Source organism: Siphateles boraxobius, unplaced genomic scaffold (genome assembly GCF_051911475.1).
Source record: "Siphateles boraxobius isolate OS27281-9 unplaced genomic scaffold, OSU_SipBor_1 8, whole genome shotgun sequence".
Lineage (NCBI taxonomy): Eukaryota > Metazoa > Chordata > Actinopteri > Cypriniformes > Leuciscidae > Siphateles > Siphateles boraxobius.
Window position 1 is genome coordinate 22,335,525 of NW_027509208.1, and position 19,362 is coordinate 22,354,886.

Sequence of the window (19,362 nt, forward strand, 5' to 3'; positions counted from 1 at the left end):
GACAACCTGTCACGGGGTGTAACGGTTCTCAATAAAAAATGTTTTTGTTTAAATCAACCGTACCATTCTCCAACCACGGTTCGGCATGCACTTGCACCACGGTTCAACTTCAATCTACAACACATCTATAAAATGGTTTCTTGAAAACAAAGCATAAAACAGACAAACAGAGTTCGGCTAATGTATGTTTCTGTCGATGGATACACGTTCTGGCTCCCCAATACAGCGGTGATCAAAAAACGTGGACAAAACAGACACTCTTTGTAAACTTTGTTCAATAGGAGTGTTTAAACACTATCCGTTTAAACTAAACTCATTTAAGCCATGCCAATTTAAACATACAAGCGCAAGATGCAAAAGAGAACTCGTACATGCACTGTAAGAAGATTGGTGTGTGTGCACTCATCCAAAACAAGCACTCCGAAAGTCGCATCTCAGAGAACGAGAAAATATTGAGTTCTCTTTCAAATATTGCACTTGAACAGACAAATTCCCACAAAAATTATGTCAACTTGCCCGTCTTGGCGAGTATCCCAGCAAACATAGTCAGTTTCGTCTTAAGTGAACTTAAACAGTAGAGAAAGACAACGCATATGCATCAATATCAGTATTTTGGATCCATGCATCATGTCAAAGTGACAACAGACTAATATTCCTGCCGTCTGTGTTTAATGTTAATCAAACAACAAAAGACAAGGAAATCACTCAGTGCTCTTGACTCAATAGCTTTTGTAACTTTAATAATTATCAATCTTTATTTAATTTTATACAGTGACGATTATAAGCAGTGTTATTTTACATTTATTTACTTTCTTCAGTTTCAGTTTCTAAGACTACTGTTAGATACCTAAATAACCTGACAAGCACTGTTTAATTTATTTGTATCTTTGCTCCATTGCAGGGTCCGAAATTAACTTTTTGGCTCACCTGCCACTGGGACTGGTAGATGAAAAAATCCACCAGCCAAGCATATTTTTTACCGGCCAAAATAATAAACAGCCTTTTTGTGTCACATATACATTAATTTATATAGGCTATATTTAAACATTTTTGGCATTATATTTCTGGTCTATTATTTTCCATTCTTACTTTTATTTACACACACATATTACACAATTTACACACATTAAAATAATATTTTTGTGGTGGTGCCTATAAAAATAGTTCTGTACAAATGAAATGTATTAATTGTATATTTACTAAAAAGTATGCAATAATAATATATTATAATTATTTCAAAAAAATATTTAGTTTTACTCTGCCTATTTTTTTACTCCATTTACTCTGACTGATCAGTAACTGAAGGACTGGAAATATCAGTTGTTTTTAACCCTTCATTAAAATGAATCGGTTCTAGTGCTGCCACTAACGACTAATTTTCTAACGACTAATCTTTCGACTAATTTTTCGATTAGTCGACTAATCTAAACGACTAATTTAAAAAAAAAAATCAAGTGTTTGTTATTTCATTGTGTCCATTTAATTTTGAACTCAACTGAAGGGCCAAAACATAAAATGTCACCTGTTCAAAAACATTATGTATTAACAATCAAAGCATTAACTATCTGCATTTCCATTATGCTATACCATATTAGTCAGAGTCCTAATCTAATCCTCTATTAACAAACATGTATGTATTAATTAAATTAGCTCTTTGTTCATCTATGCTGTTAAATAAATTTTTATTAGCTTACTGTAAATTTTTTATGTACATTTCTGAAATGCATAACTGATAACATCACTCTGAATTGTAAAGTAGATGCAATACATGCATTTTCTGATATTGTGAACAGCGCTACACAAATAAATTGGAATTGAAAGAGTCTAGCCCACTACGCATAGCTCTGCCTAATAATGAGTCGCGCTGAAAGCAGGCAGGCAGATATGCAGCTCGCGTTTACACTTGCGTGCATGGCGGGCCCGTGCCGCGGTTTGCGTGAATGTGAAAATAACACGGACTCAGGTGCGCACTTGTTCAGGAAGTAAAGTAACCTGCGCATGCGTTTTAGCTTATTATGATGTATTTAGTTAAAAAAACATATGTAAGGGATGATAGTGTTGATGATTTACCTTGGATACGAGCGAGAGTGAGCCTGCAGTGTATTCGTGCTTTGCGCGTGGAATCAGGGCAACACATTTGGAAATCCATTGTCTCCTCAAAAGAGTCCGTTTGAAAAACACAATACTGACCCGCGTTCTGTTTTCTATCATGCGCCGTGCACGTTTGCGATGGCATAATATGCACGCAAACGCACCAGTGTTCGATAGAATTAAGTTGAGTGTGAAACAGACCAACGCTGCGGGGGGCGCCGGGAACAATCGCCCTCGGACCGCAGCAAACGAGCCCACTTTGAAAGCACCGTCACCTGCCTCCGCAATTTTTCATATCAAAGCAGTGAAGGCGGGGCGGGAACGTGAAGGAAGAGGATAGCAGATTAACCAGCAGGCCGCGCACGGCGCACAGACTGCTGTGTGGAGGTGAATTAAAGTCAGCCGTTTGAGACGGGAGACCAAAAATAAATAGGCGGTCAATAGTAAAACGACACGTCGACTAAAAAAATTGCCGTCGACTAATTTGCATGGTCGATTACGTCGACTAAGTCGACTAATCGCGGCAGCACTAATCGGTTCAAAGGAGTGAGTCATTAGTTCGCAAATTGGACGTGTCATTATGGGATGTGTACGCGTTGTGTGATTATCCCGGCAGCTAGGACATCCCTCAAGATTTGTCTCAACTCAGAAAACATTTAATCACTGGATAGGTTTTTTCGTTTATTTAAAGTGTGGTTTATGTCAGCTGAATGTGCGGAACGCTTCAGAGAAGATAAGGTATTTTAGTACAATTCACAGTTCACACCCAGCGGTAATTCAGGAAAAAAAATATCCGAATGCTCCACATGAAACTATGATCTTCCGACCTTTACCATCGTGTCGATTTATTTTGATGAATATGTGCCAGGGAGAGAGAGCAAGACAGCGATTAGGAGACGGTGAAGCCTTGTTTATACTTTCGCCTGGTTTCGAAGAGAAAGAGTGCGGGCGCGCGACCAGGGCTCTCTCTCTCTCTCTGCTCGTTCTTCAGGTGCGCCATGTCACTTTCAATTCCCATCCCGCAAACACAACAACTCCGTCATGTCCGTAGCCATCATGCTAGATATTTTATAACATTACAAAATGCAATTGTAATAAACATTTTATTACATTACTATTTTGATATGAACATTCACCCGCCAGGGGGGCGGATAGCCTTTTGAGATTTACTCGCCAAACGGAAAATCTACCCGCATTTGGCGCTTGGCGGGTGTTAATTTCGGACCCTGCTCCATTGTATTTATTATATATCGTCTGTGGAAGGTGTAGGGCCATAAAATGTTCATCCAATTATTGTATCCAAATGCAATGATAAAATGTCCTAACTCAGGGTTCCAGACGGCGACCAAATTGGTCGCATATGCAACCATTTTTTGAGAATGTGCGAGTTAAAATGTTATGTGGTCGCATTTGTGCGAGTGGACACTTGAGCAACAGAACGCCGTTGTATCAGCTGCTGCAGTCCGTAACTTATGTTCAAAATGAACGAGTAGGCTACATCATGAATCCATTTTCCAAACCGTGTTTTTGACTTATTCTGAATCACTACGGTACGCCTATAATAAGCGTTTATATTCGGACTATTTTATCCCGTGGTCGTCTCGGCTGCGGAGTAGCCCAGTGCCTGCGTGACTCGCCATAGACATTAACGGAGAGAAGTTCCGTCTACAATGTTCTTCCGCAAGACACGTGCCTTTTATTTATTGACGAACGTAGACGTCACGCGCATTGCACACTGATGGTGAAACGCGCCAATTACGAATTCACGAATTAAGTCATATAAAAATGATAAAAATGGTCTCACGAAACACAGAGCCCCTTCCTCCTACGTCTTTTCAGCGGTTATATTTTCCTCTGTCGAGCGATTACATTCATGATCGCTCGACAGAGGAAAAGGAAATTATTATAAAATGCAGAAGGTAAGGAGTGTGAGATTTCTGCTTTTTATTACAACTATAAACTTTGATAACGAAAAATCTGTATCAGTTTATTATAATACTCTAATCTTTTAAAATGTAATGCATACATTTGAATGTTTAATGATTTTTAAAAGATAGAAAGATGATAATAGACAGATAGATAGAATACGATTCTAAATGTAAATAGATAGATTGTATATAATTCAAATGTAAAATGCTTAAAATTACAGATTAAAATTACTGACCAAAATCCATGAAAATCCTGAAATTTGCCAATGATAATTCATATATTACAGGTATTTCTGCTGCAACCCAGAAAGCCTTTGCTAGCCTTGGTCCATTAAAACCACTATTCATCAGCATGCATTGATTAATCCCATGGCATATAGCAAAAAAAAAAGGTGCGACCAACTGAGAAAGTTGGTAGCACCAGTACAACCAGTGGAAAAGTTAATCTGGAGCCCTGTAACTGCATGTCAATGTATGCATTTACATGCCGATTTTAACATACAACAGAGATGTATCTTTCGTCTCTGATATCTCTCGTTGTACGTCATGAACAACTAATTGTTCAGTTCGGTTCCGTACTCTGTGTAGAATTGTTGTGAGAAATGTGGTTGTCACTACCTGTATTTTTTGGGGGATAATTGGGTTGTATAATAATGCGGTTGTCGCTCTTGTAAATTACTGTCCTCAATGTACCGAACAGGATTAGCACAAAAAGATGAATTGACAACCGACTGTAGTTGCAATGTGTACATGGTCTTTAACATTCATAGAACTGTTACATTCCACAAAAGGTTTTTTATAGTGGAAATAAGTTATTTGGATTATTAAAATCTACAAACTAAGAAAAAATAAATTATTTGAAGAATTCATCACGTAAAAGGTACTTTGAGGAACCCAAAACAGTTCTTCTATGGCATCACTGCGAAAAACCTACTTTTGGAACATTTATTTTTAAGAGTGAAATAGAGGAAAAAGCCGGTCTTACCTGTGTAACCTGCACACCAGCCCCAAGACGCCACCATTGCCAGTAACCACCTGAACATGACCCCTTCAATGTACCAGAACGTGTGGGCATCCAGAACTCTTAAAGGCTGCAGGACTATCAGGTAGAGGCAGTAGGATGGGATCGCAACACAGTTATTGACAAACATGAAGGTGAAACGGAGCAGCGACTTCATTAAGATCCAGAACAATTTGCGAGCCGCGTCCAGATGGGGAGCCATACTTTAATGTCCTGCCTGCAAAAAAGAGAGTAAAAAGAACATCAAACCAAATTATATCTCAACACTTTAGCAATGCCTGATGTATGTTTAAATCAAGGAAGTCAACTCAAGATGTGGAGGATACTGAAGTATGTAAAGAATGTTTAGAGACATGGCTTACTTGTGTACGTGAAGTAAACTGATTTACTAACACACATCCAGTAACCTCAGATATAAATGTGCCGGTAAGCCAGTTAGACTTTGATATCTGTGTATCATGTAAAACAAACAAAGAAAATCTTTGGTTCAAATTAAATAGAGTATTTCCTGATAAGCATGTTGAGGAGGAGCCACTTCAAGTTAACCAAAGTGACCACGATACACAAGATCATGCTTAATCCTTTATTTCTCCAGAGTAAGTGTATATATGTCAGAGAAATTAACCAGTACAAAATAATAATTATAAGAATGACGGTGACTGTAATTATTCAAAACATGAGAAAGATTTCCAATCACAATAAACGAAGATAACGTTTGATAGCGCAAACACGACCTGTCACGTTATCAGTTTAACACACTTCATCTCAGTTGTTGTCGTTTGAATGCCTTTTATTCATCTGTTTTAAGGTTAATTAGAATAAAAATCCTCTGAATGAAGGCTAAATGTTTAAATGTGTTGTTGAACAGAGCGCTAAGGCAGCTAACATGCTATAACGTTATACAGTTTTGACTGCTGCTTTAACAGCACTGCCAAATTAATTCTGAAACATGTATATTTTCTAACAACTCAAATGTAGACACGTAAACGATTGAATAAAACACGAAAATATATACAATACCTAATGCTAAATAAAGCATAAAGTGTATCTGTGCGCGCGCTGCTGTGTTAGCATGCTAGGCTAATGCGAACTCGGGTCATTAATTCAGTTTAACGGTCACATCTGATCATTATATGATTCGAGTCTCTCTTTTTTTAAATGTATGTTCATTTGAGTGGTTGATTCATTGTTCGAACAATATAATCTTCTATGGTCTGTCATTCATTTAAAGTGGCCGGTGTCTGTCTGACTGATTCGGGTATTTAATGAGATTTGAACTAAAGTCCTTGGCGGATCCCGAGACGAACTGGATCGAAACAGGTAACGTTAACCGTTATCCCCATCTAACGTTAGTAAAACGCTTCAACGGTTCAAATTACATGACTGATCTGAAACAATCTTATATTATTAATCATTCAATTTTCACTTGAAAATGTTTTCTCACCGTGCTAACGCGCAGCTCGCTGGTGAAGCTGCAGATGGGTTCGGACGGTTCGGTTCGATCACATGTAGCGGATGATGATGATCGGTGAACCCGTGAGCTGTAAGTCGTCTGCTCCACGGCTTGACTCGGTTCCTAGAGTCCGTGTCCTGGTCGGATGCATAAGCCTCAGTCACAAACGCGCATGTTGCTGTAGTCTCGCATCGACCCGACGGGCGGCCGAACCTCCGGATCTGCTCTCAAATCCCCGAATCGAACACAGCACAGCACAGGCTTGAGATCAGACGCGTAAACTCATCTTTGCGTTCCGGATGAGGCGTGTCGGGCATGTATTCACTGGGCCTCTCCTCCGGGGTGATGAGGAGGAGGATGGTGAGGATGATGATGATCTTTGGCTCTGTTTCTGGATCTCCTACAGGCTGCGGGCACGCGCAGACTCAGTGAAAGCACGCGCACTGATACCGGCCCAGCTCTGCTGCTGAAGAACCAAACTGTGGTAGAAATGTGTAGGCTAATATTAATTATATTGCTAAAGTGCCCATGAGTCAAACTAGATGTGTTCAAACTTCCATCTTTGGAAGGGCAGAAAACGGATTCGTCCGAGCGGTAGAATGACTGTAGTATAAAATATGATTAAAAAGTCCTAACCAGATTCTACAAACAAAATGAAACCAATAATATTCAGGTGCGTTTTCCGCTGTATTTTGGAAAAGTTGGTAAACTATGACCCCCAGTGGGGAATTCAAAAACAGTAAGTCTGACTACAAGCTAAACGAGATATCCATCAAGTGGGCTTTACCCATTCACTTTACCTCGCTACTATTTTGTTTATTACTCCCATTATGAAATCACCTGGTTAATAGATAATCTTTATAAACTTCACTTGGTAATCTTTATAACTGGTTAACATGGATGGGTTCTCATTGTTTAAAAAAATTGATAAATAAAAAAAAATGTTTTGAAAAAGGTAGCCTATGCCATGAGAAGGCAAATTAATACAAAACAAGAGATAATTCTAAATAGGTGGTTCTTTTGTGGGATCTTTTGATTAGCGAAAATAAATTAATAGCAACAAAAATATATATATATTAATAGGACCATTTTTAAACAGGACCAGATTTTCATAATACAAGTATCAAAAATGTATTATAATATAACGTCCATATGGAGGGATTGGAAATAGACCAGGAAATTCAAATGGTTCTCCTCTTCTTAATAAGTTAAAAGGGTATCTAAAAACACATTTGAGCTGAAACATGACTGACTTTCTAAAGGAAACGCACATTTTCTACCAAAAGTATCAGTTAAAGTTTAAAGGGATAGTTCACCCAAAAATGAAATTCTGTCATCATTTACTCACCCTCAAGTTGTTCATCTGCATCATGAAGTTCTTTCTTCTGTCGAACATAAAGGAAGATATTTTGAAGAATGTTGGTAATCAAACAATTCCAAATTCGAAATAATCAAAAACTATTTTTTGCCTGATATTATGGAAGTCAATGGGGACCAGCAACTGTTTGATTACCAACATACTTCAAAATATCTTCCTTTATGTTCAACAGAAGAAAGAACTTCATGATGCAGATGAACAACTTGCGGGTGAGTAAATGATGACAGAATGTCATTTTTGGGTGAACTATCCCTTTAAATAAATTGTGTGTGTGTGTGTGTGTGTGTGAGAGAGAGAGAGAGAGAGAGAGAGAGAGAGAGAGAGAGAGAGAGAGAGAGAGAGAGAGAGAGAGAGAGAGAGAGAGAGAGAGAGAGAGAGAGAGAGATTGATTCATGGCCATAGAATCACCTTTAAATAAAAGTAATGCAAATATCATTCATAAAGTCCGGAAATATTTTGGTTGCAATCTAATTTTAGTTAAAGAATAATTCTAATGAATATATAATTTTATTTGAAGAGGTGTCCATTGTTGCATTGAAAATACTGTGTTGATAAGACATCCCGCGACCCATTTAAAAAAAACAGTTATATGTATATTAAGTTTACTGTTTTAAGTTTTGTAAAAAAACAACAACTATAAATCTAGTTATATGACTCGTGTGCTATATTCCAGTTTTATGCAAAAAGATACATTAAGATTCTTTGTGTTCCATGTATAAAAAAGAGCATAAATCGAAAAAAAGAATGGCATCACTTTCTTTATATTTGCTTTTTAAAATGTTCCTTAGATTCCTGAACGCAGTGTGTTTTTGCACCACCAGAGGTCTCTGTTGTCAGGTGGAAAAAGTCTCTCAAATGTCTATTATGTAAAAGGCTTGAGCACTGAAGGATGGCAATGTTTCATTATAACTAAACACAATTGCATCTTTTCTCTATTATTTGTACAAAAAACGTATAAATCACAGTACGCTGCTTTGTATTGTATTCTGTATTTTATTGTATTGTAATTGTATTCTGTGTGTTTTTTGTTGTTTTTGTGCTATTCAATGTCAGATGGAAATAAAGCAGCAGTAGGCCACATCTTCATCTCTCTGTGACCTTCTCCTGAGGGGGAGGAAATGTCCATTTCCAAGTGGAGTTACAGACAGACAGACAGCATCTGCCCATCGCCTATTTATTCGTGGATAGCCTATATCGTTTGTAATTCATTTATTGCTCTACTGGCTGATTTTTTTAGTACATGTTTTTATCATTTATCCAACTAAGTAGCTTATCTTAATAGTGTTTCACCAGTTCACATTTTTAATATACTAAATGTGAGATAATGGTAAACATATCTAGCTTGCTGTCCATGATTAATAAAAATAAAAATGAAAATGTATTTTGAATCTATTGTTAAAATTATAGTCTGAGATCACATAATTATAAATATTTTATTTAAACATTTCCTTTAAAGTGATTTGAATATTTAATTAATTTTTAATTAAGATTCTGTTAGAATAACAGCCAAGGATCTGTCCTAAGTTTCTATTTATAGTCCAGTCATTTTATGAAAAAAGGTTGAACGAATTGCAACAGAAGCAAACTCAACTGATTTTGTATCCTCAATATGTCCTGAGTAAGGAAAAAAAAGCCCAGAAGAATCCCATTAGGGGAAAGTTTCGAAAAAGACCCAAATATAGCCTATTCATTTGCCTATTCATTCTCTTTCTCACGTGAATAGGATAAACATTGTAACCTTTAAATATCACCATGAAATTTACTGAGTTGATTACTTACATCAAGACAAACAAAAAATGTATTACAAGCTTTTTGAAATTGTTTGTTAACATGGACAAACGGTGCATAATCTAATTACATATGTGCTAATTTGCATAAATACCACAACAGATCTAATATATCTATAATATATCTTATCTATATATATAATATAATATATAATATATCTTTGGTCAGCATTGAAAACATCAACTGATATAACACCCAGTAAGAAAAACTGCACATTTGAGGGAACTTCTCTTTTTACAATTTTATTTTCTCCATCTCTTCTTTAATATTTTTCCGATAGGCAAGGATTAATCCCAAAATATATGTGTATGGTCACCTGTTTTACTACATTGTCTCCAGCATAAAGCATCAGAGGGGTCTTTTACAAACTTTGAAATAACCAGAGGAGTATGAAAATAACATATTTTAATTTTCCAGTCAAATTCCTTCCACTGTTGACTATTAATTCCCTTATGACACCTATAACAGAGTTTATCCCATAACTCCTCCTCTATTACTCTATTAGCTTCTATTTTCCACTTTTCCTTAATATTATAAATGTTTCCAACCATGTCTATTGACAATCTTTTATAAAGATGAGAGACATGTTTACCAACAGGGAGGAATTTTTCTGAGATTGGGATAAAATATTGTTCTACCATTTGGGATTTTGCCAATTCTTTCTTTTTCCTTATAGTTTGTAATGTAATGCCTAATTTGCAAATATCTATAAAAATCACTTGGGGGAAGATCAAATTGTTCCTGAAGTTGTGTGAAAGACCTTAAGTGTGTTTCTTCAAAGAGCTGATTAAGAATAAAGAGACCATTAACTGCCCATCTCCTAAAACCATGGTCACACATGAGGGTGGAAAATCTACATTACCCACTATGGGCATATAGCTCGAGAAATTGTTCCAACATCCTTAAGCATTTTCTTTACCTCTGCCCATACCTTTATTGTATGTTTTATCCATTCATTTTCAATTTTCATTTTATTGACATGTTTTAGATCTATAAAGGGTAGGACAGACAATTGTACACCCTTAACTTCCCCTTGCTCTATTTTTAGTCCACTTTGCTTCCTCATCTCCCCTGATCCAAGTAACAATTGCTGCTAGTTGAGCTGCCCAGTAATAACATTTTATATTTGGCAAAGCCAAATTAAGTGTTTTAAGTTTAATTCTGGGTCTTTTGTGTTGTCATATAAATTGAGAAATTAATTTGTCTAACATATTAAAAGTGGATATTGGAACTCTTCTGGGCAACGACTGGAATAGAAATAGAAAAGGTGGGAGCAGGTTTATCCTTGTCTTGTTGAATCTGGTTGACATATAACAGTAAAAGACTTAATGTTAAGGTCTGAATGGAACCCGTTTAGGCTACCCATGAACATTAATACATAGAGGCAGGAAGAAGTACTTTAGAAACCAGCCTTTATTAATTATTATTAGATGGGGTTTGGGGCTGGGTCAGTGGGACTGTTTCTGGGGGATAAATCTGAGGGAAGAACAGGAGACATGGGTAAGGACTTGGAGAATATAGAAGACAAAAGGTAGGTAAAATAAAAAGTGTCTGGATCAAAAAATCTAGTTACGTACACAATGCACTCAATGCCCAAACCCCATCTCTGCAATAATTAATAAAGGCTGTTTTCTAGAGTACTTCTTCCTGTCTCTATGTATTAATGTTCATGGGTAGTAGCCTAAATTTGTTCCATTCAGACCTTAACATTAATTCTTTTACTGTTATATGTCAAGAAGATTCAACAAGACATTTTCACCTGCTATACCCAATGTTTAGATCTGTTGTGGTATTTATGCAAATTAGCACATATTTAATTAAATTATGCACCGTTTGTCCATGTTAACAAACAATTTCAAAAAACTTGTAATACATTTTTTGTTGGTCTTGATGTAAGTAATCAACTCAGTAATTTTCATGGTGATATTTAAAGGTTAAAATTTTTACCCTATTCATGTGAGAAAAATAATGAATAGGCTATATTTGGGTCTTTTTCGAAACTTTCCCCTAATGGGATTCTTCGGGGCTTTTTTGTCCTTACTCAGGACATATTGAGGATACAAAATCAGTTGAGTTTGCTTCTGTTGCAATTTGTTCAAGGTTGACCCCCATTTTGGCTTAAAATGACAGGACTATTAAGCGACTTCTCTATATGTTTCAACTTTGGTATTACAGGTCCTTCTAAAAAAATTAGCATATTGTGATAAAGTTCATTATTTTCCATAATGTAATGATAAAAATTAAACTTTCATATATTTTAGATTCATTGCACACCAACTGAAATATTTCTGGTCTTTTATTGTTTTAATACTGATGATTTTGGCATACAGCTCATGAAAACCCAAAATTCCTATCTCTAAAAATTAGCATATTTCATCCGACCAATAAAATCAGTGTTTTTAATACAAAAAAAGTCAACCTTCAAATAATTATGTTCAGTTATGCACTCAATACTTGGTCGGGAATCCTTTTGCAGAAATGACTGCTTCAATGCGGCGTGGCATGGAGGCAATTAGCCTGTGGCACTGCTGAGGTGTTATGGAGGCCCAAGATGCTTCGATAGCGGCCTTAAGCTCATCCAGAGTGTTGGGTCTTGCGTCTCTCAACTTTCTCTTCACAATATCCCACAGATTCTCTATGGGGTTCAGGTCAGGAGAGTTGGCAGGCCAATTGAGCACAGTAATACCATGGTCAGTAAACCACTTACCAGTGGTTTTGGCACTGTGAGCAGGTGCCAGGTCGTGCTGAAAAATGAAATCAGATGGAAGCATGAAGTGCTCCAAAATCTCCTGATAGCTAGCTGCATTGACCCTGCCCTTGATAAAACACAGTGGACCAACACCAGTAGCTGACATGGCACCGCAGACCATCACTGACTGTGGGTACTTGACACTGGACTTCAGGCATTTTGGCATTTCCTTCTCCCCAGTCTTCCTCCAGACTCTGGCACCTTGATTTCCGAATGACATGCAAAATTTGCTTTCATCCGAAAAAATTACTTTGGACCACTGAGCAACAGTCCAGTGCTGCTTCTCTGTAGCCCAGGTCAGGCACTTCTGCCGCTGTTTCTGGTTCAAAAGTGGGTTGACCTGGGGAATGCGGCACCTGTAGCCCATTTCCTGCACACGCCTGTGCACAGTGGCTCTGGATGTTTCTACTCCAGACTCAGTCCACTGCTTCCGCAGGTCCCCCAAGGTCTGGAATCGGTCCTTCTCCACAATCTTCCTCAGGGTCCGGTCACCTCTTCTCGTTGTGCAGCGTTTTTTGCCACACTTTTTCCTTCCCACAGACTTCCCACTGAGGTGCCTTGATACAGCACTCTGGGAACGGCCTATTTGTTCAGAAATTTCTTTCTGTGTTTTACCCTCTTGCTTGAGGGTGTCAATGATGGCCTTCTGGACAGCAGTCAGGTCGGCAGTCTTACCCATGATTGCGGTTTTGAGTAATGAAACAGGCTGGGAGTTTTTAAAAGCCTCAGGAATCTTTTGCAGGTGTTTAGAGTTAATTAGTTGATTCAGATGATTAGGTTAATAGCTCATTTAGAGGACCTTTTCTTGATATGCTAATTTTTTGAGACAGGAATTTTGGGTTTTCATGAGCTGTATGCCAAAATCATCAGTATTAAAACAATAAAAGACCAGAAATATTTCAGTTGGTGTGCAATGAATCTAAAATATATGAAAGTTTAATTTTTATCATTACATTATGGAAAATAATGAACTTTATCACAATATGCTAATTTTTTGAGAAGGACCTATATATGACTATTGTTTTTTGATGTAACCCGTTGAAGACACCTTTATTTATTGATAAAGGGCAGGTGGAGTATGGTGACAATTGCACATCGATGTTTGCTTTGCATATACATTCACTTGGTTTCTTCATGTAATCACAGACAGACTTGATGATGGTTAGATCTGATCTCTGTAATCAGATAACATGGCTTATTTCTTTTTTCTTTTTTTTGAAAATATGAATTTGTCTGAGACTTTGGCAAAGTAGCTACTATATTAGTCAATGGTCTTGTGATAGTCAATGGATTTAACAAGAAGGATGTAACAAGATGCAAGATGTCTTAAAATTCATTAAAGTCGTTTAACAGTTAAAATGCTAAATATAATTAAAACCAAGACATATGCAGCGAGGAAACAGACACTTTCTTATTTAGTAAAAAATCAGCGCCTTTGATTGCAGCAAACAACCTTGGCAAACAAAATAATTTAATTGTTTAACCTTTATGCACATAGGCTAGCTTGAGAAATGCGCTATAATAGACCCACAACTGAAAACATGTCAACAATCTATTGAATATAGGCTATTACAGTATTTTGAGCTTTGTGGAACTCCAAAAATTGTAATAAGATTTATTGTTCTGAATTTTATTTTTGAAGAAAGAAAGAAAGAAAGAAAGAACGCCTCATAGGGGGATGCTCACTGATAAGGGAGCGCGAGACCAGAGACGTGTCCATATCGTCGTAGCCTATAGCCTACCATTATCTCTTCTGTTTTCATGCAGGATCCACTACATCCTATTCATTTGGAAAATAACACGAAACGTGACTGCTACACACCTACACAATATGTTTTCGAACTCAACGAGAAATGAAGAGCTTCGTGGAAACTCCAACTCAGAGAGTTTTACTTCTAAACTTTCACCGGCTGCTGATATTGTGGTTGGATTGGTTATAATGTCAATTGGTAAGTGTGATATGTTTTGTTATAGGCTAGGCTACTTATTTATTCTGTCCGTTTCATAGCGGTGTACTGAAGCGAATATAAGCGAATATGTTTCTTTCAATGAATTGTTGGCTTCAATTCACAATTATAGGCTATTCAATCATATTCGGCTGAGAGATCATCGGTTAGGCTACATTAAACTAACTGCATAGAACACGAGGTTGGAAGCTGTCAGATTGATTTAGTTGAACGTGATACTGATTGAGGATCTGTGGATTTATTTTATTTATTTAAATCCGCCATGCGCTGTCGTTGACATCCAATTATCATCATTTTTCAAGATTTATGAATTCAGGTGACGCGGTCCTCCTGTCCGAAATCAGTGTTGTTTTTTTATTATCTGTCATAGTGACTCTTTTTATGCATATACAACTGGGCTAAAGTCACATGTGCTTTTCCCTACTCCGTACTCCCATAGGGTATGATTGCAGGAAACTATGTAGGGTAGACAGTACCTACAGTTGAGACACTTTTTGCGTTTTGATTTTTCACACAAAAATAGATAATGAAAATAAGTGAATTTCTACATGACATGCCACATGACATTTCATTAGCTTGTAGACTAAGATATTATCAATCAATAATACCCACAAGTAGTTTATATTTTCCACAATTAGCTCATAAAAATAAGGTGCTGTTTGTCTCAACTGTACCCATATGTGGTACAGTTGAGACACTCATTTTTAATGATGTAACTAAATGTGCATTGCAAATATAATAAATAAAGACAAATAAAGAAAAAAAAAACAATTGGGCAACATATTTATTTATTCATCCATTTAAATTCCTTAATTTTATTTAAATTAGCACTGGTTAAAATATATAAAACAGGGACAATATATTTAATATATTTATTAATAATACACAGTTTAAATATCGCAGATCAAATTTTATTTTCATTTGCGTCCTATGCTGGCTAATTACGACGTTAAACCTGTTATCATAACACTGAATAACTACACCCTCACTATACTCACCCTCATGTCGTTACAAACCCGTAAGACAGTTGTTCATTTTTAGAACACAAATTAAGATATTTTTGATGAAATCCGAGAGCTTTCTGCCCCCCTTATAGACAACAACCAACGTCATAACCACTTAAGTTCTAAGATGAAGATGAGTCAAAAGCTCCAATCCAAAGGTATTTAATAAAAGAAAAAACTCAGATAATTCAACACAGTGCAACAGCAAGTCTACACACAAACAATAATCGGCAATGAACTGAGGAAACATGGGAACTTAAATATAAAATTATCATAAACTAAAAGACAGGACAGAGACAACAGGAAATAATGAAAAGCTATAATAAAAATAATATTCTGCCTTCGGGCCAATTACCAAGATCAGAGCCCTCTCCCGGACAGCACGCCAAATACGTTTACCAATTCAATCTATCCAACTTAATTGTAAGTGTGAACTCGTGAAATATATGTGACAGTTAACCCTTCATTGAGTCCCTAACATCACTATACTGATTCGTAAAAACTTCCACAGTGCAGTTTTAGACAGTTAACCCTTCCCTTTGTGTCTTCTCTACTGTGATTTGTAAAAGGTTTTCCAATGTTTTTTTCCGTTATCTCCTTCCCTGAGTGCAGTTCACAGTTTTCACCAATAGGCAATTAGCTACTGTACATTAATGGTCATGTTTTGTATGTTTCATTTGATATAAACATCACATGGCTAACAGTATGTACATATTCATTTTATGTGACTTTGACTTTCTGAGTAATACTCTTCTCTGTTTGCTGTTGCAGTGATACTGTCAGTACTCGGCAATGGAGTGGTGTTGGTAGTCTGTTTTCGCCGCAAAAGGAAGATTGTTGGTTCAGAGCTGCTCTGTGTCAATTTGGCAGTGGTTGACTTTCTTTGCTGTATCTGCTTCTACCCGCTGTCAATCTTGTCATCTTTTAGCCACGTATGGCTGGGAAGTCATGCCACCTGTGTGTATTATGGCCTAGGCTGCTTCATCTTTGGCCTGTGTGGCATGTTCACCATAGCTGCCATCAGTGTCATCCGTTACATCAAGACTTGTTATGGTAAGTGTGAGTAAAGTAAAATAAACTTATAGAGATTTATTGCGTTTTAATGAATAGTCATTATTCATCGCATGCCTAGACTAAACACATAATACGCATATGCATGCCATCACCGTTTTCACAGATTCGCGTTTTTGTAGTTTACATGGAATGGATAAGGAGTCTTTTCAAAAACTTGCCTTTTCAGATCCCCAAAACACTGTTATCGTGTAAATGAACAGACAAAACGCATAAAAAGTGTTCAGTTTTTAGTTATTATTTTTTTTTTAACAAGTCAGTTTTAGTCTGTGTCATCCTCATTCATTTCACCTGTTGTCTCATTAATTATATCATTATCTTCTTATACTCCCTGTTCTGTTCTGTTCTGTGTCCGTTTTCGTAAAGATTTACGGGGTTGTGTTTTCTGTTATTCTCCTGTTTATTTGTGTTTTGAATTTTTAGTTTATTCCTTTATTGTGCAATCTTGTTTATAGATTTTTCAATTCTCCACCATTGCTTTCCTCTTATGATGGTCATAAATATAAATTGGTTACCTAGGATTCAAAATCTTGAGGATTTGAACCACATTAAAAGTGGTATTTGTGGCCCTCTCAGTGAAAACGTTCACTCTTATACCTAATCTTCAGACCTCCTGTAAGCACATTATCTGCTTTACACTCAGTTTGCAATTGTGAAACAAATTGTGAAAACTCAGTGTTTTGAGTAACAAATAAATTATTTTAACCCCTTGAATTTCTGTTTATAGTGTAAATACACCTAATTCGATCACTTACAAATCAAAAATGTATCATTTTGAAAAACAAATAAATGTTACACATTTGTATTTCTGTTTATTTTATAAATATGTACTGAATATGCATAGTCACCTTTATACATATATAACACTTTATGCTATACAGATTGTTTCAAAGCAGCTTCACAATAGTAATGAATTAAAATGTTGCTGCAAAGCAGCTCCAACAAGCCAATAGTGGCTCTCCCGTGTAGGGTTGTAATGGTATGAGACAGTATGATAACATCTCAGAAAATATCACGGTTTACAGTATTAATCAATTATTAAATAAATAAACGGTATTAATAAATTATGGTTATTATTATTATCATCAGTTAAAATGACAATTAAATTAAACAGAACAGTTTTTTTTTGGTTTTGAACGAACGCTTTTATTATAACAAACTTGAAACCATTTGTTTTTTTTGTTTATTAAAATTTCAATAAAACGAATCAATTAAATTCAATAATTGATAATGAATTAGATTAACAACTTATTTGTCACGAATCTGGTCCACACTTCCGGTCAATCACCACCAGAGGTCACCAAATCACAGCATGGACTCTTGCACTTCACTACAATCCCCATCATTCATTGCACTGACGACTCACACAGCGGATCCCACTAATCACGCTCTCACCTGAGAACTATCACACACTTTCTCACACTCTTTATAAGCCTTGTGCTGCGTCTCAATTCGCCTACTTATACTACGACCTAAAAGTATGTACTCTTTTTGTGAAGAAAAAGTACATACTTTTGAGTGTGTAGCAAAAGAGTAGGCAAGCTTTGGGACATACTATCACGTCATCTTTAACGGACAGATCTGTCGCGTGCATCCTGTCACCGTAAACTGCCCTGTCAATCATCTTGTCACAGTTAAAATCCTCCATTCAATCTAATTTTATTTACTACCATTTCGGAGGGCACGTTCATCTGCCAGTCGTGGGTCTTTCATGCGGAGACTCTCCTCATGTGTTTGCAATTTGAATATAATGATGCATTTAAAAGGTAATGGCTAAACGTATCTTTACAAAAGTTCACAATGCTGCTGCAGATGCAATATAATGTAGACAACATTGAATAAATACATTTTTGTCAGGTTATATACTGATAATTAATCACTCAAACCTCTTTATCTAAACCTCTCTACATAACCGCCGGACTCGCGCGTTGTCCATGAGTGGGCAATGGGTTGTGGGCAATATTAGCCGTAAGAGTGTGCATCGATCTGCACTTCGGATTCTGACCGGAAATAGTAGACCATCCGGGTATCTTTGGAACACTCATTTCAACATACTACGATTTGGGACGTACTAATTCTATTTTCGAATACTATTTAGGACTGGTAGTATGCGAATTGGGACGCAGCATTGGATTTTCTCTCCCTGATGCCGAGTATTGTTTTGTGTTTAGCACTCCCCTAGTGCTAGCTTCTCTACCGAGCCCTACCATTGACCTTAGTCTTGCCTTGTCATGATTCTTGCCTGTTTCCTTGATTCACCTTTAGCCTAGCCCTTTAGACTCTGTTTGTACCCCGTTTGGATTATTGCTTATTCCCTGGATTATCTCTCTTTGCCTTGCCCCTGTTGGATATTGTTCGCCGATTGTCTACCCACGCTTGTCCTAGGATTACTCTGTGATATCCCTCTGCCATACCTGTTTGCTGTTAATGGACCTTGCCTGTATTAAGACTATGTTTTTGGAATAAAGCCTTGCATATGGATCCGCACGTCTCTCATCTTGTTCGCCCTGTTACATTATTTTTAACATTAATAATGTATTAAAATATTTAAGAATAATATAGTCCTATGAATGTATTTTATCCAGAAAATTAATGTTTCTATTCATGATTTAATCCAAATATATTATCAAAAACGGTGGTAATCAAATAAAAATTTAAACTTGTGTCCTTTTATTTTTTGGGGAAGAGCTTCAAAAACAGATTTACTAAATTAAACAATGGACAAAAAATATATTCCTTAAATAATGTTTAAATAAATTGTATTATTGTTGTTGTTGTAATTATTATTATTTTGAGGAGTATGATCTATTGTATGCCTACTGTATGGTTACTGTAAATCTATGTCTTAGTTGGTGATTATCTTGGCGAAAGCCGAGTACAAATCAGCATGAAGTTTTAACACCTATTCTCGT

The 19,362-nt window shown here is 36.5% G+C and overlaps 2 protein-coding genes across 5 annotated transcripts in view; one reads left to right on the forward strand and one right to left on the reverse strand.

Annotated features, from left to right (window-relative positions):
* lpgat1 (lysophosphatidylglycerol acyltransferase 1) overlaps positions 1-7,157 on the reverse strand; it is a 63,340-nt gene extending 56,183 nt beyond the window's left edge. Inside the window, exons 1-3 of one of the 2 annotated variants that reach the window (XM_077221070.1) lie at positions 6,485-6,895; positions 5,403-5,489; positions 5,005-5,257 (exon numbers count right to left, since the gene is read on the reverse strand). In XM_077221070.1, the coding sequence (XP_077077185.1) occupies positions 5,005-5,242 (238 nt within the window). In that variant the 5' untranslated portion in view covers positions 5,243-5,257; positions 5,403-5,489; positions 6,485-6,895. Of the gene's footprint in view, positions 1-5,004; positions 5,258-5,402; positions 5,490-6,484 lie in introns of both variants that reach the window. The other variant, XM_077221069.1, reaches the window with a different exon arrangement.
* The window catches only part of opn8c (opsin 8, group member c), a 136,161-nt gene continuing 123,094 nt past the window's right edge, over positions 6,296-19,362 (forward strand). For 2 of the 3 annotated variants that reach the window (XM_077221065.1, XM_077221067.1), the window contains exons 1-2: positions 13,980-14,357; positions 16,151-16,432. In XM_077221065.1, the coding sequence (XP_077077180.1) occupies positions 14,087-14,357; positions 16,151-16,432 (553 nt within the window). In that variant the 5' untranslated portion in view covers positions 13,980-14,086. Of the gene's footprint in view, positions 6,361-8,043; positions 8,081-13,979; positions 14,358-16,150; positions 16,433-19,362 lie in introns of those variants that run through there. The other variant, XM_077221066.1, reaches the window with a different exon arrangement.